This window comes from Enhydra lutris, unplaced genomic scaffold, assembly GCF_002288905.1.
Source record: "Enhydra lutris kenyoni isolate GAN:26980312 unplaced genomic scaffold, ASM228890v2 scaffoldscaffold5, whole genome shotgun sequence".
In the NCBI taxonomy this organism is placed as follows: domain Eukaryota; kingdom Metazoa; phylum Chordata; class Mammalia; order Carnivora; family Mustelidae; genus Enhydra; species Enhydra lutris.
Genome location: NW_019154089.1, coordinates 742,169 through 756,467, shown reverse-complemented (window position 1 = coordinate 756,467; position 14,299 = coordinate 742,169). Strand labels below are relative to the sequence as shown.

At 52.5% G+C, this 14,299-nt stretch overlaps 1 protein-coding gene across 1 annotated transcript; it reads left to right on the top strand.

Moving 5' to 3' along the window:
- The first annotated feature begins 619 nt into the window (after positions 1-619).
- LOC111141005 (solute carrier family 4 member 9) lies at positions 620-12,139 on the top strand. The gene is made up of 21 exons (XM_022493315.1): positions 620-837; positions 1,182-1,342; positions 1,615-1,728; positions 2,136-2,191; positions 2,344-2,501; positions 2,762-2,849; positions 3,206-3,360; positions 3,540-3,656; positions 3,827-4,001; positions 4,162-4,295; positions 4,475-4,737; positions 5,621-5,679; positions 5,911-6,099; positions 6,204-6,317; positions 7,516-7,677; positions 7,824-8,002; positions 8,698-8,770; positions 10,259-10,327; positions 10,581-10,754; positions 11,577-11,729; positions 12,086-12,139. Exons 1-21 carry the CDS (start codon positions 620-622, stop codon positions 12,137-12,139), a joined length of 2,865 nt encoding a protein of 954 aa, XP_022349023.1.
- Positions 12,140-14,299: the final 2,160 nt, after the last annotated feature.

Below are 14,299 nucleotides of genomic sequence, written 5' to 3'. Positions count from 1 at the left end.
AGCCACTGTGTTCTCCTTGCAATGCCACCTTAGCCCATTTAATGGGCTGGGACTCTGCCTGGTGTCTCCCTTATAGTAGCCTGGCTTCTCTAAGAGAAGCCAGTTACTTATAACTGTTACTTCTGTAACAGACCTAGTTACTTATTAGGTCTCTGTTTATCCAAATGGGTGCCTTTAGGGTGTATTGGTGACACTCAAAACAGTCCTGAGGGTTGGTGTTTGTATTTGATACAGAGTAGGGGGCTGGATAATCTGAGGGTCCCAGTCCTCAGACCTGGGCCAGTGACTTACTCCTGTTAATTTACACAAAACACAGTGCAGTCCAACCTCATAGAAAACACACACAACATTTTGGCCCCAGGCTGGGTATTTCTGAAGAGCCTGGGAAAGATCAGGTTAGCCTTACAAATGCTTGCAGGCAGCCAGGGCTGGGGAGAACAAGTGGGAAAGGGAATGATCCAGTTGGCTCTGGAGTCAGCAAGCCTTGCTCTGTTTGCATTGTGCTGCTCGTGTGTTTGTGGAGGGGGGTGTGCATTATAAATGCAGCCAGCTGGAGGGCCTCTGGATTCAAAACCTAGAACTGCACTGCTCCCTAAGAGTCTGTGCAGGCCTCTCCAAGATGAAGCTACCAGGCCAGGAGGAGTTTGAGGTCTCCAGTGCTTGTGAAAATGTGCCCACAGGAGAGCTGGACAATGGCACTGCCTCTGGCTCCAGCCCCGACAGCCCCTCAGACACAGACAGAGGGGAGTTGGGGGTACCCAAGGACCCTCTGCTCTTCATTCAGCTGAATGAGCTTCTGGGCTGGCCCCAGGCCCTGGAGTGGAGAGAGACGGGCAGGTGAGTCGGACCCAGGGCAGTTTTATGGGTTCTTTCCCTTTCCCCAGCTGGGGACTCCTCCACGACCCATAGCTCCTCCTGTGTGAGGAGGTGCTCTAACCCCCAATCAGGAGTTCCTCTCTGTGAGTTCAGGCCCTCACCCTTCATGATGCTTGGCTTTCAATGCAGTGTACTTGTGAGTTCCCCAAAACCCCAGGTGAGGGGTGAATGCCCAGGAAGAGGCATACTTTGCACCACTGGGCCCAGGACTCCCCCATGGACCTACCTTCCCTGCCTCTCCTGTGTGCTCCCTCCTGCACCTGGGAGAGATGGCCCCAATAACAGTCCACTCCTCTCCACTGCAGGTGGGTGCTGTTTGAGGAGAAGCTGGAGGTGGGTGCGGGCCGGTGGAGTGTTCCTCACGTGCCCACACTGGCACTGCCCAGCCTTCGGAAGCTCCGCATCCTACTGGCCGAGGGCCTTGTGCTGCTGGACTGTCCAGCTCAGAGCTTCCTGGAGCTCGTGGGTACGTGGGGAGCCTTTGCAGGGAGGGCCTGGGCAACTATGCCATTTCGCCAGGACTACCCCTGAAAATCTCATAACTTTCCAGAGCTCACCCCACCCCACCCTAGGGATTAGCCTTCTCCATCACTGTCGGGGGTAGAGGGTGGGGATGGAAGAATAGAATAGAGGAGCAAGTTCCCAGAATGGAAAGGGACTTGGGCAGAGGAGAAAGGGGAAGAGTTTTGGGGCAGGGAGCTCTCAGGAAAGGGTTGGAGCTCCTCCTCTGTTCTTCAGAACAGGTGACCAGAGTGGACTCGCTGAGCCCAGAGCTGAGAGGGCAGCTGCAGGCCTTGCTGCTGCAGAGACCCCAGCACCTCATCCAGCCCACAGGCACCAGGCCCTGCCAGGGTGAGAGGCCTGTCTTTGGGCCCAGCACCAAAAGCCCTAATCCCCCTGCCCCCTTCTTGGACCAATACCAGCCTAGCCTTGGCTTATACCTCAACTCGGGTCTCATGGGTGAGAAGAAGTGGAGGTAATGGTGAGGGGAGAGAGAATGGAGGGGCCAGAGTTCTGGGAAGGAATGTTGTTGGTAGGCATTGTGCCAGGAGTTTTATGTGTAGTATCTCATTTAATCTTCACAGCCATCATGTGAGATAGTACCGTAATTAGCCCCATTTTAGTGATAAGAAAGCTGAGGCTCAGAGAGGGGAAGCTCCAGTTTTCATCGTTTGTCAGAGGTAAAGCTTGTCAGGAAGCCTAGCTGCCTCCACCTCCAAAGCCCGTGCTCTTAGTCACTGCCTAATCCTGTTTTGAAGGGTCTGCCCATCCAAGAGAGGCTTCTCACAGTGAGGAAGCCCCACTGAAGGAACAGGTTTGTGGCCCTTCCTTGGGCAGGGCTGGGAGAGGGGTCAGGGATGAACAGAAGTTCACCCTCCACTTGCCTCATTATCTATCAATATTTTGCCAACACCCACCTCCTCAAATGAGCTCTTGTCCTTCGTGTCTCCTTGAACCCCCAACCAGCATCAGAACCCCCTGAGATGGAAGCTGCCTCCAGGGGCTGAGGCTGGGGCTGTGCTGGCAGGGGAGTTGGGCTTCCTGGTGCAGCCCCTGGGGGCCTTTGTGCGACTGCGGGATCCAGTGGTGCTGGGACCCCTCACTGAGGTTCCCCTCCCCAGCAGGTAAGGCTGATGAGAGTGGAGGGTTCTGGAGACCAGAAAAGGGATCTTTACTGGGGAGGGGATTGGGAGGTCTCTGGTCCAGTTCTTTTGGAGGTGAGTGCAGGATGGTGCTTGGGGGTCTGTGGAGGGGGTAGTGGTCAGGGCTGCAAAGTAGGTGTGCACATGAGTGTACATATGGGGGCTGGTAGCAAGGGCAGAGATCAGGGCTGCCATATGGGATAGCTGCCTCTGATATTTCTGGGGCCTGGTTCCTTCTTCAGATTTTTCTGCCTCTTCCTTGGTCCTTCTACACTGGGAAAGGGCTACCATGAGATGGGCCGAGCAATGGCCGTCCTCCTCAGTGACCCGGTGAGCTGGGCAGGTGTGTGTGAGTATGTGTGTGTGCACGTGCCCACACAGACTTGTGTCAGTGAGTGTGCACGTGTGAACTCTAGATGTATGACAGAATACAGCAGTGAGGCAGAGTATGGCCTTGTGTCCATAGAATGAGGACTGAAGTTTCCTTTGCTACTGCTGGAGTCCCCTTATCTAGCACAGTGCTGGCACACAGTAGGCAGCCAACAGGTACTGACTGCATGCATGTGTCAATGAATGAATGCTTGAGACGTGTCCGCCTATCTGACTTGGGTCTAGCTTAGAGACTGTGAAAATGCACGTAAGGGTCCAGATCTCCATTTAGGGCCCCTCTGTGCCCCTATCCCTAGCAATTCCAGTGGTCAGTTCGTCGGGCCAGCAACCTTCACGACATTCTGGCAGCCTTGGATGCCTTCCTAGAGGAGGTGACAGTGCTCCCTCCAGGTCGGTGGGACCCGACAGCCCGGATTGCCCCACCTAAATGTCTGCCTTCCCAGCACAAAAGGTATGGGGGTGGGGGGACTTCCCACTGTGGAGGAGGGTAGGGGATTCCAGGAAAGGGGTAGAAAGTCATCTTTGGATTCCAAGCCTGCTGGCAGAGACACGAGCAGCCACCAGGGGGCAGGGTGCCCAGTCATGTCGGGTTGGAGATCCTCAGGCAACCTGAGTTCCCATTCTCTCCAGGATTCTCTCACAACTGAGGGAGGTCCAGGGCCCCTCTGCCCAGCATGGGGCCCTGGCTGAGGACAGGTATGGCCACCGGCTACAGCTGCGCAGCCCAGAGTTACAGCGGACAGGCAGGTGAGGTGAGCTGGGGTGAGAGCAAGGGTAAGCGTCCTGGGAGGGGTCGGGGTCACAGGGGCCTAGAGGCATATGCTCACTGTGGAGGGGCTCACCCAATCCCAGGAAAAGTAGCAGGGATGGGGCATGGGATGGGGCCACCCGGGTCACTGACAAACCATGGGTGGGAGGCTGTTTGGGGGCCTTATCCAGGATGTGCGCCGGAAGGCCTCATGGTACCCCAGCGACTTCTTGGACGCGTTACATCCCCAGTGCTTCTCGGCCGTGCTCTACATTTACTTGGCCACTGTCACTAATGCCATCACTTTTGGGGGACTGCTGGGGGAAGCCACCAGTGGTGCTCAGGTGAGTGGGGAGGCGTGAGGGGCAGGCATAAGTTGTGGTATTCTGCCAGCCATGCCCTTTAACCCTCCCTGGGACGATGGGTGGGCTTCCCTGGAAACTTGGGTTGCTGTGCTGAGGACTCCAGTGTCCTGGGCGGACGGGGCTCCCTGCTGGCTTCTAGGGGGTGCTGGAAAGTTTCCTGGGCACTGCAGTGGCTGGAGCTGCCTTTTGCCTGATGGCTGGCCAGCCCCTCACCATCCTCAGCAGCACAGGGCCAGTGCTGGTCTTCGAGCGCCTGCTCTTCTCCTTCAGTAGGTAGGAGAATACCCCAACTGTCACCAGACCCCAACAAGCCACACTCTCAGCCTGGTCCTGGCTGGGTCAGTAGGGGAGGGTGGAAACTGTCTGGCTCCAGGGGCACTTAACCTGGGTTAAGTGGAGAGCAGAGCAGCTCTGCCAATTCCTGTCTGTGTTACCCCTCCCACCCCCACCAGAGATTACAACCTGGACTACCTACCTTTCCGCCTGTGGGTGGGCATCTGGGTGGCCACATTTTGCCTGGCACTGGTGGCCACAGAGGCCAGCGTGCTGGTACGCTACTTTACCCGCTTCACCGAAGAAGGCTTCTGTGCCCTCATCAGCCTCATCTTCATCTACGATGCTGTGGGCAAAATGCTGAGCTTGACCAGTGCCTATCCCATCCAGAGCCCTGGGTATCCTGCCTATGGCTGCTTTTGCCAGTACACAGACCTGGGAGGTGGGTGAGGGAAACAGGGAGTTTGGCAAGATGGGGAAGGATGCAGGAGGGGGAGGGGTTGTCTTCTTGCTGTACCCCCTTGTTAAGTTCAGCAGACTCCTGAATACTTACCCAAAAACCAGCAGCACTTTTCCCCACTCTGGTTTTGAATCAATTGAGAAGTAACAGAGCAGGCCCAATATTTTCTTTCTGACAATGCCGATTGAAGAACATGCTTACATCTATGGAGGAATGGGCTTCCTAACAATGAAACCAACATTAGATAGGTTTACGCACTCAGTCATGGCTGCACTGGACAGGGACTGTCTTGCCCCAAAGGAGCAGAGCTAAATGCATGCACAGTGCAGGCAGCTTATTCCCAAGAGTGAGGAGAGGAGGGAACAGAGAGAGGCATGCCCGGCTTCTTCTCTCAAACTCACAAGTCAAACAAATCGCTGCTCTTTCCCCAGTCTGAGTGACCAACTCAGGGGGAGAGTGGCCCAGCATATTACTCTGGCACAAATACCTCCATGTGGAAGGAAACAGCAGGGATGGAGACAAGATGTCCTCTCAAGTGTGCCAGACTCTGCTGGGCATGAACAAAACCAGTTCTTGTCCTGGTAGAAACCCATAGATGGTGGTGGACTCCTCCATTAAGCAAACATTTGCTAGGTGTCCTCTATGGCCAGTCCTGTGCTGGGTACCAGGGATACAGATAGGTGAGGAATTTCAAAGGACCAGGCAACGTTCTGAGGAGCACAGACTTGGTATCGATTGGAATCAGCAGACAGATGAGTCAGAACTAAACTTTCTGGTTCACTTGGCCCATGAGATTAGACTTCTGAGGGGCTGGAGAAGGTTCTCAGGGGAGGGGCATATACCCAAATTGTTCTCTGCTTCCCAGGAAATGAGTCTCAGTGGATGAGGACAGAGCCAAAAGACAGAGATGACATCTCAAGTCTGGTGAGGGCCTGTTCCAGGGGGCAGGGGGGCAGGAGAGAAAGGCTGGGAGCCAAAGAAGTCAGTGGTTCCTGGCTTTTCCCACCCCATAGGCTAGGCAAACCTCAAAGGTCATAGAGGCCCAGACCTGTGCTTTGGCTGGAGACCTCTTATCCTGGGCCCCTCCTGTCTGAGTGAGCGTCAATTTTTATCCCAATTCCTATAACCTCATCCCTGACAAGACCCTCCATACAGGACCTAGGCTTGGTCAATGCCTCCTTGCTGCCCCCACCTGAGTGTGCCCGGCGGGGAGGCCGCCCTCGTGGCCCCAGCTGTCATGCAGTCCCAGACATCGCCTTCTTCTCCCTCCTCCTCTTTCTTACCTCCTTCCTCTTGGCCATGGCCCTCAAGCATGTAAAGACAAGCCGCTTCTTCCCCTCTGTGGTGAGTGTTACCTCTCTTTTTGTGGGTCCTGTATGTGCGGGAAAGGGTGAAGAAGGAAGGGGGTGGCGGGCCTGAATCTGACTGAGTATTCACTGTGTGGCCAGGTGCGCAAAGTGCTCGGTGACTTCTCCTCAGTCCTGGCCATGCTGCTGGGCTGTGGCCTTGATTCCTTCCTGGGTCTGGCCACACCAAAGCTCACGGTGCCCAGTGAGTTCAAGGTGAGAGCTGGGAGTATAAGACAGAGGGGAAAGCAGGGCCAGCAGACAGGACCTTGGAGGAGGAAATGCATAGATCCCATGCTTCTCTTCCTCTGAGCTTCCATTTCCTTGCTTATAAAATAGAAAGGGTAATGATAATGACCTCACAGAGTTGCTGTGAGGATTAATGAGGCACTGCTGCTGACACAGTGGGACAGAATACATGGCAGCTATTATTATAAATGAAGGGTTAAGAGGGTGGGTTCTCCTCAGCCAGTCCTGGGTTTGAGATCCTGTTCTGCCACTTCCTAGCTGTACAACCTTAGGCAAATTAACTCACATCTCTCATCAATGAGCCTCAATTTATGCATCTATAAAATGGAAATAATAAATAACAATGGCTCCTACTCTATAAGTTGTCTTGAGCTTCACAGAAGATGAGTGTAAAGCATTTTACCACAGTGCAGGGACGGGCACATACCAAGACCTTAATAAATGTTACTTATTGTTGTCATAGGTTGGCCCTACCCACTCCACTACTCCCCACTCTCTTCTTTGCCCCCCCCCCCCCAGGTGCCGGCTCTGATCTGGTAAAGCTGGAGCTCCCTACCAAGGGCACAGGACAATGCACAGGACAAGGCTTAGAACTGACTTAGCACTTAGACTTTGCCTGTGCATTTGGAGACCTCCTCTCCAGGTTCCCCCAGGACAGGAGAACAGGGGGACTCCAACTGGGGTAGCCTCAGGGGCTCAGAATCTGAGCTGGCAACTGGGGTCCCCTCCCCGACAGAGACGCTTATAATCAGAGCAGACGCAGACACACCCAGCCCTGCCCGGGCCCCAGATCAAGGCAGGTCTGAGCCTGAGTCGCTCCACCCTGGTTGGGGGGCGGGGATAGTTCCTAGGGAGGAGGGTGCTGTACATCAAGTAGTGTGGGCAGGTCTCACCCTCGATCTCCTCCTCTTGCAGGGCAGGAAGGCCCCTGAGAACCCAAGTGCAGAGCCCCCGGCTCCAGCCCAACCCTTAGGGTGGTCCCGCTCCTACTGCCCTCTTTTAAGACACTGGGAGGCTTTGAACCAGCTGTGCATACACATAATGCTCCTACCTACCATCTTGGTCTTAGAATGGGGGCTAATGGAAGAATGCCAACGCTGGGGTGTACAGATGAGGTACTCTTGGGAGACCCTCTCTAACTTGTCTGTGGAACACCCTCTCCCAGCCCACACTCCCCGGGCGTGGCTGGCTGGTATCACCTTTTGGAACCAACCCCTGGTGGCTGAGTGTGGCAGCAGCCTTACCTGCCCTGCTGCTGTCTATCCTCATCTTCATGGACCAGCAGATCACAGCGGTCATCCTTAACCGTGCTGAATATAAGCTGCGGGTAAGGCCTGCCGGGTGAGACCTAGGCCCCTAGCCCAAGGGACAGAAACTCCAGGATGGGGTCCAGGACCTCCCTCTCCCACTCCAGAGGGCAGAGAGCCCAGGTCTGGTTTAGTTTCTCCCTCAATGCTCCACCACTACATGCAGAAGGGCGCTGGCTTCCACCTGGATCTCTTCTGTGTGGCTGTGCTGATGGTGCTCACGTCAGCGCTGGGACTCCCCTGGTATGTCTCGGCCACGGTCATCTCCCTGGCCCACATGGACAGTCTTCGGAGAGAAAGCAGAGCCTGTGCCCTGGGGGAGCCCCGCAGCTTCCTGGGTATCAGGTGAGGCCAGTATTCAGGAGGCGAGAGTGAGAGGTGGTCAGTAAGGTGATATGGTGGGAAATGAAGCAGTTATCCGGATAGCTTAAATTCGAAGCTGGTGACTCCAGAGGGCTCTCACTGCTCGTGAACACTGCAGTGGGGTGAATAGAGGGGTTCTGGGCTGAGACGGGTGTGTCAGATCTTCCCCCATTCTCCTTCAGCCATGGGATAGGAAGGGCCCTTGAGAGGATCCTCGGGGCTGTGAAGGCAGAGGCAGCCAGGGCTGGGTGAGGCCCGCTAATTCCCCCTCCCCTCAGCGTTGGAGTACCTCATTGATATTACAGAGTTACCATCACAAAAACAATTTGTAACTACTGGAAACACAATGTGTGGAAAGTATGCAAAAATAACTTTGAAACCGGGAAAGAAAAGTTTTTATGGCCTGTAAAAACTGCTAACTTCCAATCAAAATCAAAATAAAAAACCTATGAGCTTGAGCAGATGGAGAGGCCTGGGACACCCGAACTGAAGTGCCCTGCCTGTTCCTCTCCACCAGTTTTGCACACCGTGCCTAGGTGACTGCCAGGGCGGGGGTGGGGGTGGGGTCCCTCTACTTCCCTCCTGCCAGTGCCTCTAGTAGTATCTGGTCCATGTCTCTGGGCCTGGCACCTTGGGGGCTCCCCCAGACCCCAGCTAACCCTTCCCTCTCCGCACAGGGAGCAGAGGCTGACAGGCCTGGTGGTGTTCATCCTCACAGGAACTTCAATCTTCCTGGCACCTGTACTCAAGGTACCTTTGTTAGGCTGGTGTCGGGGATTGGGGGGGGCAGTGCAGGCAGGGCAGCACTAATAATAAATAAAGCAAGAACCGACACTGGCTAAATACTTACTGGGCACCAGGCACTGCGTTGTTTTCTCCACAGTGGGCCTCATCTGGTCCTCACATGAATCCTGAGAGACATCCGTACTTCACAAATGAGGAAGCTGAAGGTTGAAGAGGTTGAGTAGCTTACAAAAGATCACCAAGGGAGCTAGTTTCTCAGGTCCATCCAAGAACTCAACCTCTTACCCAGGGGCTTTCTACCTAGTGGAGCAGGGTGTGGGCATGCCTCCATCCTCTGTGGCCCAAGTGGGATGGTACCCTGGCTCCAGCCTCCCAACTGACCTTAAACGGAGAGTGTGATCATCACACCCCAGAAAAACCTTGAGGCAAAACCCCTTCCCTTCTCTCCTACCAGGTATTTGTAGAATACCTACCATGTGCAAGGCTCTGCTAGACACTTGGGAGAAGGGGGCAGTGCACAGGAAGGGGCAGGAGTATTGAAAAGAGATACAGAGCCAAGCCCCTATTAGCAACATACACACGTGAACAAAAATTAAGTAACACGTAATCACAGAAATGTTCAACAAGCCAAGGCAGCAAAGCAATCGAGGGCATGGAGAATGGCATACAAGAGTCATTAGTGAGGAGAGGTTTGGGGAGGGAAAGGTCATGGAGCTGGGTGAGAGCGGAGTAGTTGAAAGAGCCAGATGGACCAGATCAACTGCTTACTACCTAGGTGACTCTCATTCAGCAGATATTTACTGAGCATAAACCATATGCCAGGCACTGTTCCAAAGACTGGGGATAACAGTAGTGATCAAAACAGACCATCCACTGCTTGCAGTCTGGTGAGAAGAGACCCATGAAAAAAAAATTAATAAAATAGGATGATTTCAGATAGTGACTACTCCTAAAGAAAAGTATAAGAGGGTAAGGTGATTAAGAGTACAAGGGGTCTACTTTAGATTGACAGGTCACACCCTCCTGGGGTGTCAAGAGATGAGTAGTGAGCAGCCTGAGTAGCGAGAAGAAAGTCAAGGAAGGGCATTTTAGGTGGAGGGAAATAGCAAAGCAAAGCAAAGGGCTTGCAAGGGGGAGAAACAAACTTGGGCATGAAGAGGGAAGGAAAGGAAGCCATAGAGCAGGAACAGAGAGAGCAGAGAAAAACATGATAGATAAAACTGGAGAAGTAGGCCAGATAGTAGAGAAGTTCGCTTAGACTCTCTGAAATCCAATTCCCCCTTTTGTAAAATGGAGACAGTTACAGAATTTAGCTCCTCTGACTGTCTTGAAGATTCAGTATCAGGCATGCAAAGTCAGAAAAGAACAGAAAGAGCTGGGTAGGCTTAGATGTGGATGTTGGAGGCTGGGGTTAGAGCCTAAGTGGGGGTGGGGGGCATCTGGGCAGCTAGCAGAAGTGAAATCCTTTGCCAGCTCTCTGCTTCTTCCTACCAGTTCATCCCAATGCCTGTGCTCTATGGCATCTTCTTGTACATGGGGGTGGCAGCAATTAGCAGCATTCAGGTGAGCCCATTATATGTACCATGCAATCCCACTCTTCCTCTTGTTTCCTGCTGCTACCTCCTGCCTATACTTGCCAAGTCCTCTCCTATCCTCTTTTCCGGACTCTTCTGGGCATAGGACTCTGCTGCCCTGCTCTGAATGGGGAGGGTGCCAAGGGAGTCTTCTGGCTTCCCCCTCATGCTAGGCTTGGATAGCTAATAGTGACACCCCCCAGGCTGAGTATCCGGCTTTCCTCTTCCTCTTGTTCCCCTAGTTCACAAAGAGGATACAGCTATTACTGATGCCAGCAAAACAACAGCCAGACCTCCTGCTCTTGCGGCATGTACCTTTGAGCAGGGTCCACCTCTTCACAGCCATCCAGCTTGCCTGCCTGGCTCTGCTTTGGATAATCAAGTCTACCCCTGCAGCCATCATCTTCCCCCTCATGGTGACTTGGGGCTGGGTTGGGTAGTGTCCCAGGGATCCGGGGAGACTCTGAGTCTGTGAGGGTGGCCAAAGCCTCCACAGGAGGAAGATTCTCCCCTTCTCACTTGCCCTGGCTCTGCCTGGTTGGGACTCTTAGGACAGAGAAAGATAGTTGAGAGATACCCACAGATAGGCTAACCCTGGGACACCATTTCCAACCTCTTTGGGTTCAACCACTGACAGAGATACGAAGTAAAAAGAAAAAAAAAAAAAAAAACACCACAAACTGAGTCCCTGGGAGAGGCAATACTGGCACTTCTGTTACTCAGTGAAGAGATGACACTGGTGGTTTCTGGTCTTATCCTTACTCCCCTAGGAAGAACCCTTCCTAGTAGGGCCAATCTGATTACCATATCCCGGCTGTGTGGCTTCTGGAAAGGTTTTTTTTTTTTTCTTTTTAAGTTTAAAAAGATTTTATTTATTTGACAGCGGGGGAGGGGAATACAAGCAGGGGGAGTGGGAGAGGGAGAAGCAAACTCCTCGCTAAGCAGGGATCCCAAGGTGGGGCTTGATCCTAGGACCCTGGGATCATAACCCAAGCCGAAGGCAAATGCCTAACAACTGAGCCACCCAGGCACCCCTTCTGGGAAGTTTCTAAACTCTCAGGGCCTCAGTTTCTTTCTCCATACAATGGGAACAATTATATCTATCTCGTAGGAATGTGTCAGCATTAAGTGAAGCAATACACAATGCATAGGAGATAGGAAGTGCTCAATGCATGCTACTGCTGCTCATGTTTCACTGCTTTCGCTGACAGTCCTGGGCCTTGTTTCTAACCCTGCAGTTGCTGGGCCTGGTGGGGGTCCGAAAGGCACTGGAGAGGGTCTTCTCACCGCAGGAACTCCTTTGGCTGGATGAACTGATGCCAGAGAAGGAAAGGAGCATCCCTGAGAAAGGGCTGGAGCCAGAATATTCACTCAGTGGTGACAGTGAAGATGTGAGCCCCAGATGGGCCCTCTCAGGAGAAGTGGGCAGGGGTGGGGAGAGCCCTTTTGTCCAGGAGTCATCCCTAAAGTCTAATCTTTCTATTAAGCCTGAAGATCTGATCAACACAATCATTCCCCTTAGGTCCTCACTGACACAGGTACACTGAAAGGGTCAGGGAAATCTATCTTTAGAGGGAAGGGGCCCTGGTTTATGAGTCCGTGGGGGTGGAAAGATCTGGGGACAGCTCTGGTGGTCTTTTCCAACCATGATCTTTGTCTCAGTGTGGGTGTATATCCTTTCACTTTCTGGGTCCCTTTCTCTCTGCTCTGTCTATTCCCAACTCATCTTGGGATCTTTCTTTTGCAGTCAGAGCTAATGTATCAGCCGAGGGCTCCAGAAATTAATATCTCTGTGAATTAGCTGGAGTAGGAGTTTGGCAGTAGAGACTCCAGGAACCTGAGCATGAGGTAAGGATATGAAGGAAGTGCCCCTGGGGTCGAGTATGGGAACGTGGGGGTCAGACCTTGGAAACCTCCAGCGTACTGGAGGTTTCTCTTCACGTTGCAGTTCCTCTTAAACTCCAAAGTAAGGGAGGGAAGAATGAAATAAGGGAGGGTACCTGGGCTTGGCTACCTGTGGCACTGAAGTCTGGCCAGTAGAGGGAGCTCAAGCTCACGCCAAATTGGATGTAGAGCTGCAGGGCTGGGGAGGAAGGGGTATAATGACCAAAGTAGGGTAGGGAGTGGGGAGGAAACCAAGTAAGGGTACAGCTCCCTGCTGCTTTCCTTTGCCCTGGAGGCCACTCCCTTAGGCTTCTGAGAACCACATTCCAGACAAGTGGAGGGATTCTTTGCCATTCCTTCCATTTTTTTTCATCCATTTATCAAAACTGTTTATGAGTACTATACTTAAGGAGTATCTAGATACCAGAGATATAGCGGTGAGTAGGATAATCATGGTCCCTGACCTCATCAGTTTAAAATCTACCAGGAAAGACCAACAGGGAGTTGCTGGAGTGGGATGGTGTTGGCTAAGGCAAGCACCAGCTGTGGGAGCAGAGAGGCCTCTAAACCCTTCTTGGAGGTGGTGAGGGTGGGGTGGTGGGAGCTGGAGAAGAGGAAATGGTCCATAACTTGAAATTTGAAGAAAAATGAAGAATGGCCAGAATAAGGTGGAGGGAAATGTTCTAGGCAGAGGGTGCAGCATGTGCAAAAGCCTGCTGTTTTTTCCTCCTTGATAAGCTGAATTCTCTTCTGGGCCACAGAAACCCTTCCATCCATGCCTTTCCAAGCTCAAGGGCCCAAGAAGCCCCAACACTTGCAATGGAAAATTCTAGAGGGCAATTCAGCAGCTATCCCAGAACAAGATCTGCTGGGCTTTCCATATCCCCTATAGCTCCTTTGCACTATTCTTTGATCTACTGTGCCCTTGAGTACTTACTCTGACCCCACTGTCTTCTCTCAGTTCACAGGTGTTACTCGGAAGTCTGGATATTGTTGGCTTTTGGCTTAACTGCCAGATATTCAGTTGACTGGAACCAGTGGGGCAGGACTGGAGGGCAGCTGGCCAAGATTTCCATTACCCTCCTGAGCAGGGCCTAGAGAGTGGCAGGGATGGGGCACCTGGGTGGCTCAGTAGGTTAAGCAGCTGCCTTCGGCTCAGGTCATGATCCCAGGGTCCTGGGATCGAGCCCCAAATTGGGCTTTCTGCTTAGTGGGGAGCCTGCTTCTCCCTCTCCCTTTGCCTACCGCTCTGCCTACTTGCACGCGCGCATCTCTCTCTCTGTCAAATAAATAAAATCTTAAAAAAAGGAGAGAGAATGGCAGGGAAAACGCAGGTTTGCTGGTAACCCTGGGGGACTGACCATACCCCATTCATCCTCTACCCCATTAAAGGGACCTGGAAACCCTTCCCAATTTGAACTTTCTGTCCTCACAAATTCTTTTACAGAATCGGGGGTCTCTGGTGAACTCTTTTCGGTTTGCAAAAGGGGGAAAAAATCTTTCCCAGAAAAATTATTCCTCTATTTAAAAGTTTTTTATACAGGGCGCCTGGGTGGCTCAGTTGGTTAAGCAACTGATTTCCGCTCAGGTCATGATCCTGAAATCTCAGGATCAAGTCCCACATTGGGCTCCCAGCTCTGCAGGGAGTCTGCTTCTCCCTCTGACTTCCCCTCTCATGCTCTCGCTCTCTCTCATTCTTTCTCAAATAAATAAATAAAATCTTTTAAAAAAAGTTTTTTATACATATGAAAACAATCCTTTTTTTTTTTTAATTATAAAAGCAAATGATGGGGCGCCTGGGTGGCTCGGTGGGTTAAGCCTCTGCCTTCAGCTCAGGTCATGGTCCCAGGGTCTTGGGATCAAGCCCCGCATTGGGCTCTCTGCTCAGTGGGGAGCCTGCTCCCCTGCCACCGCCTGCCTCTCTGCCTACTTGTGGTCTCTGTCTGTCAAATAAATAAATAAAATCTTAAAAAAAATAAATGAGATTAGTGCAAAATATTAAAACACTACAGAAATAAATAATTTTGAAATGAAAACCATACCAGTGATGATCAGTGTCCAAATTTCAGTGTATATT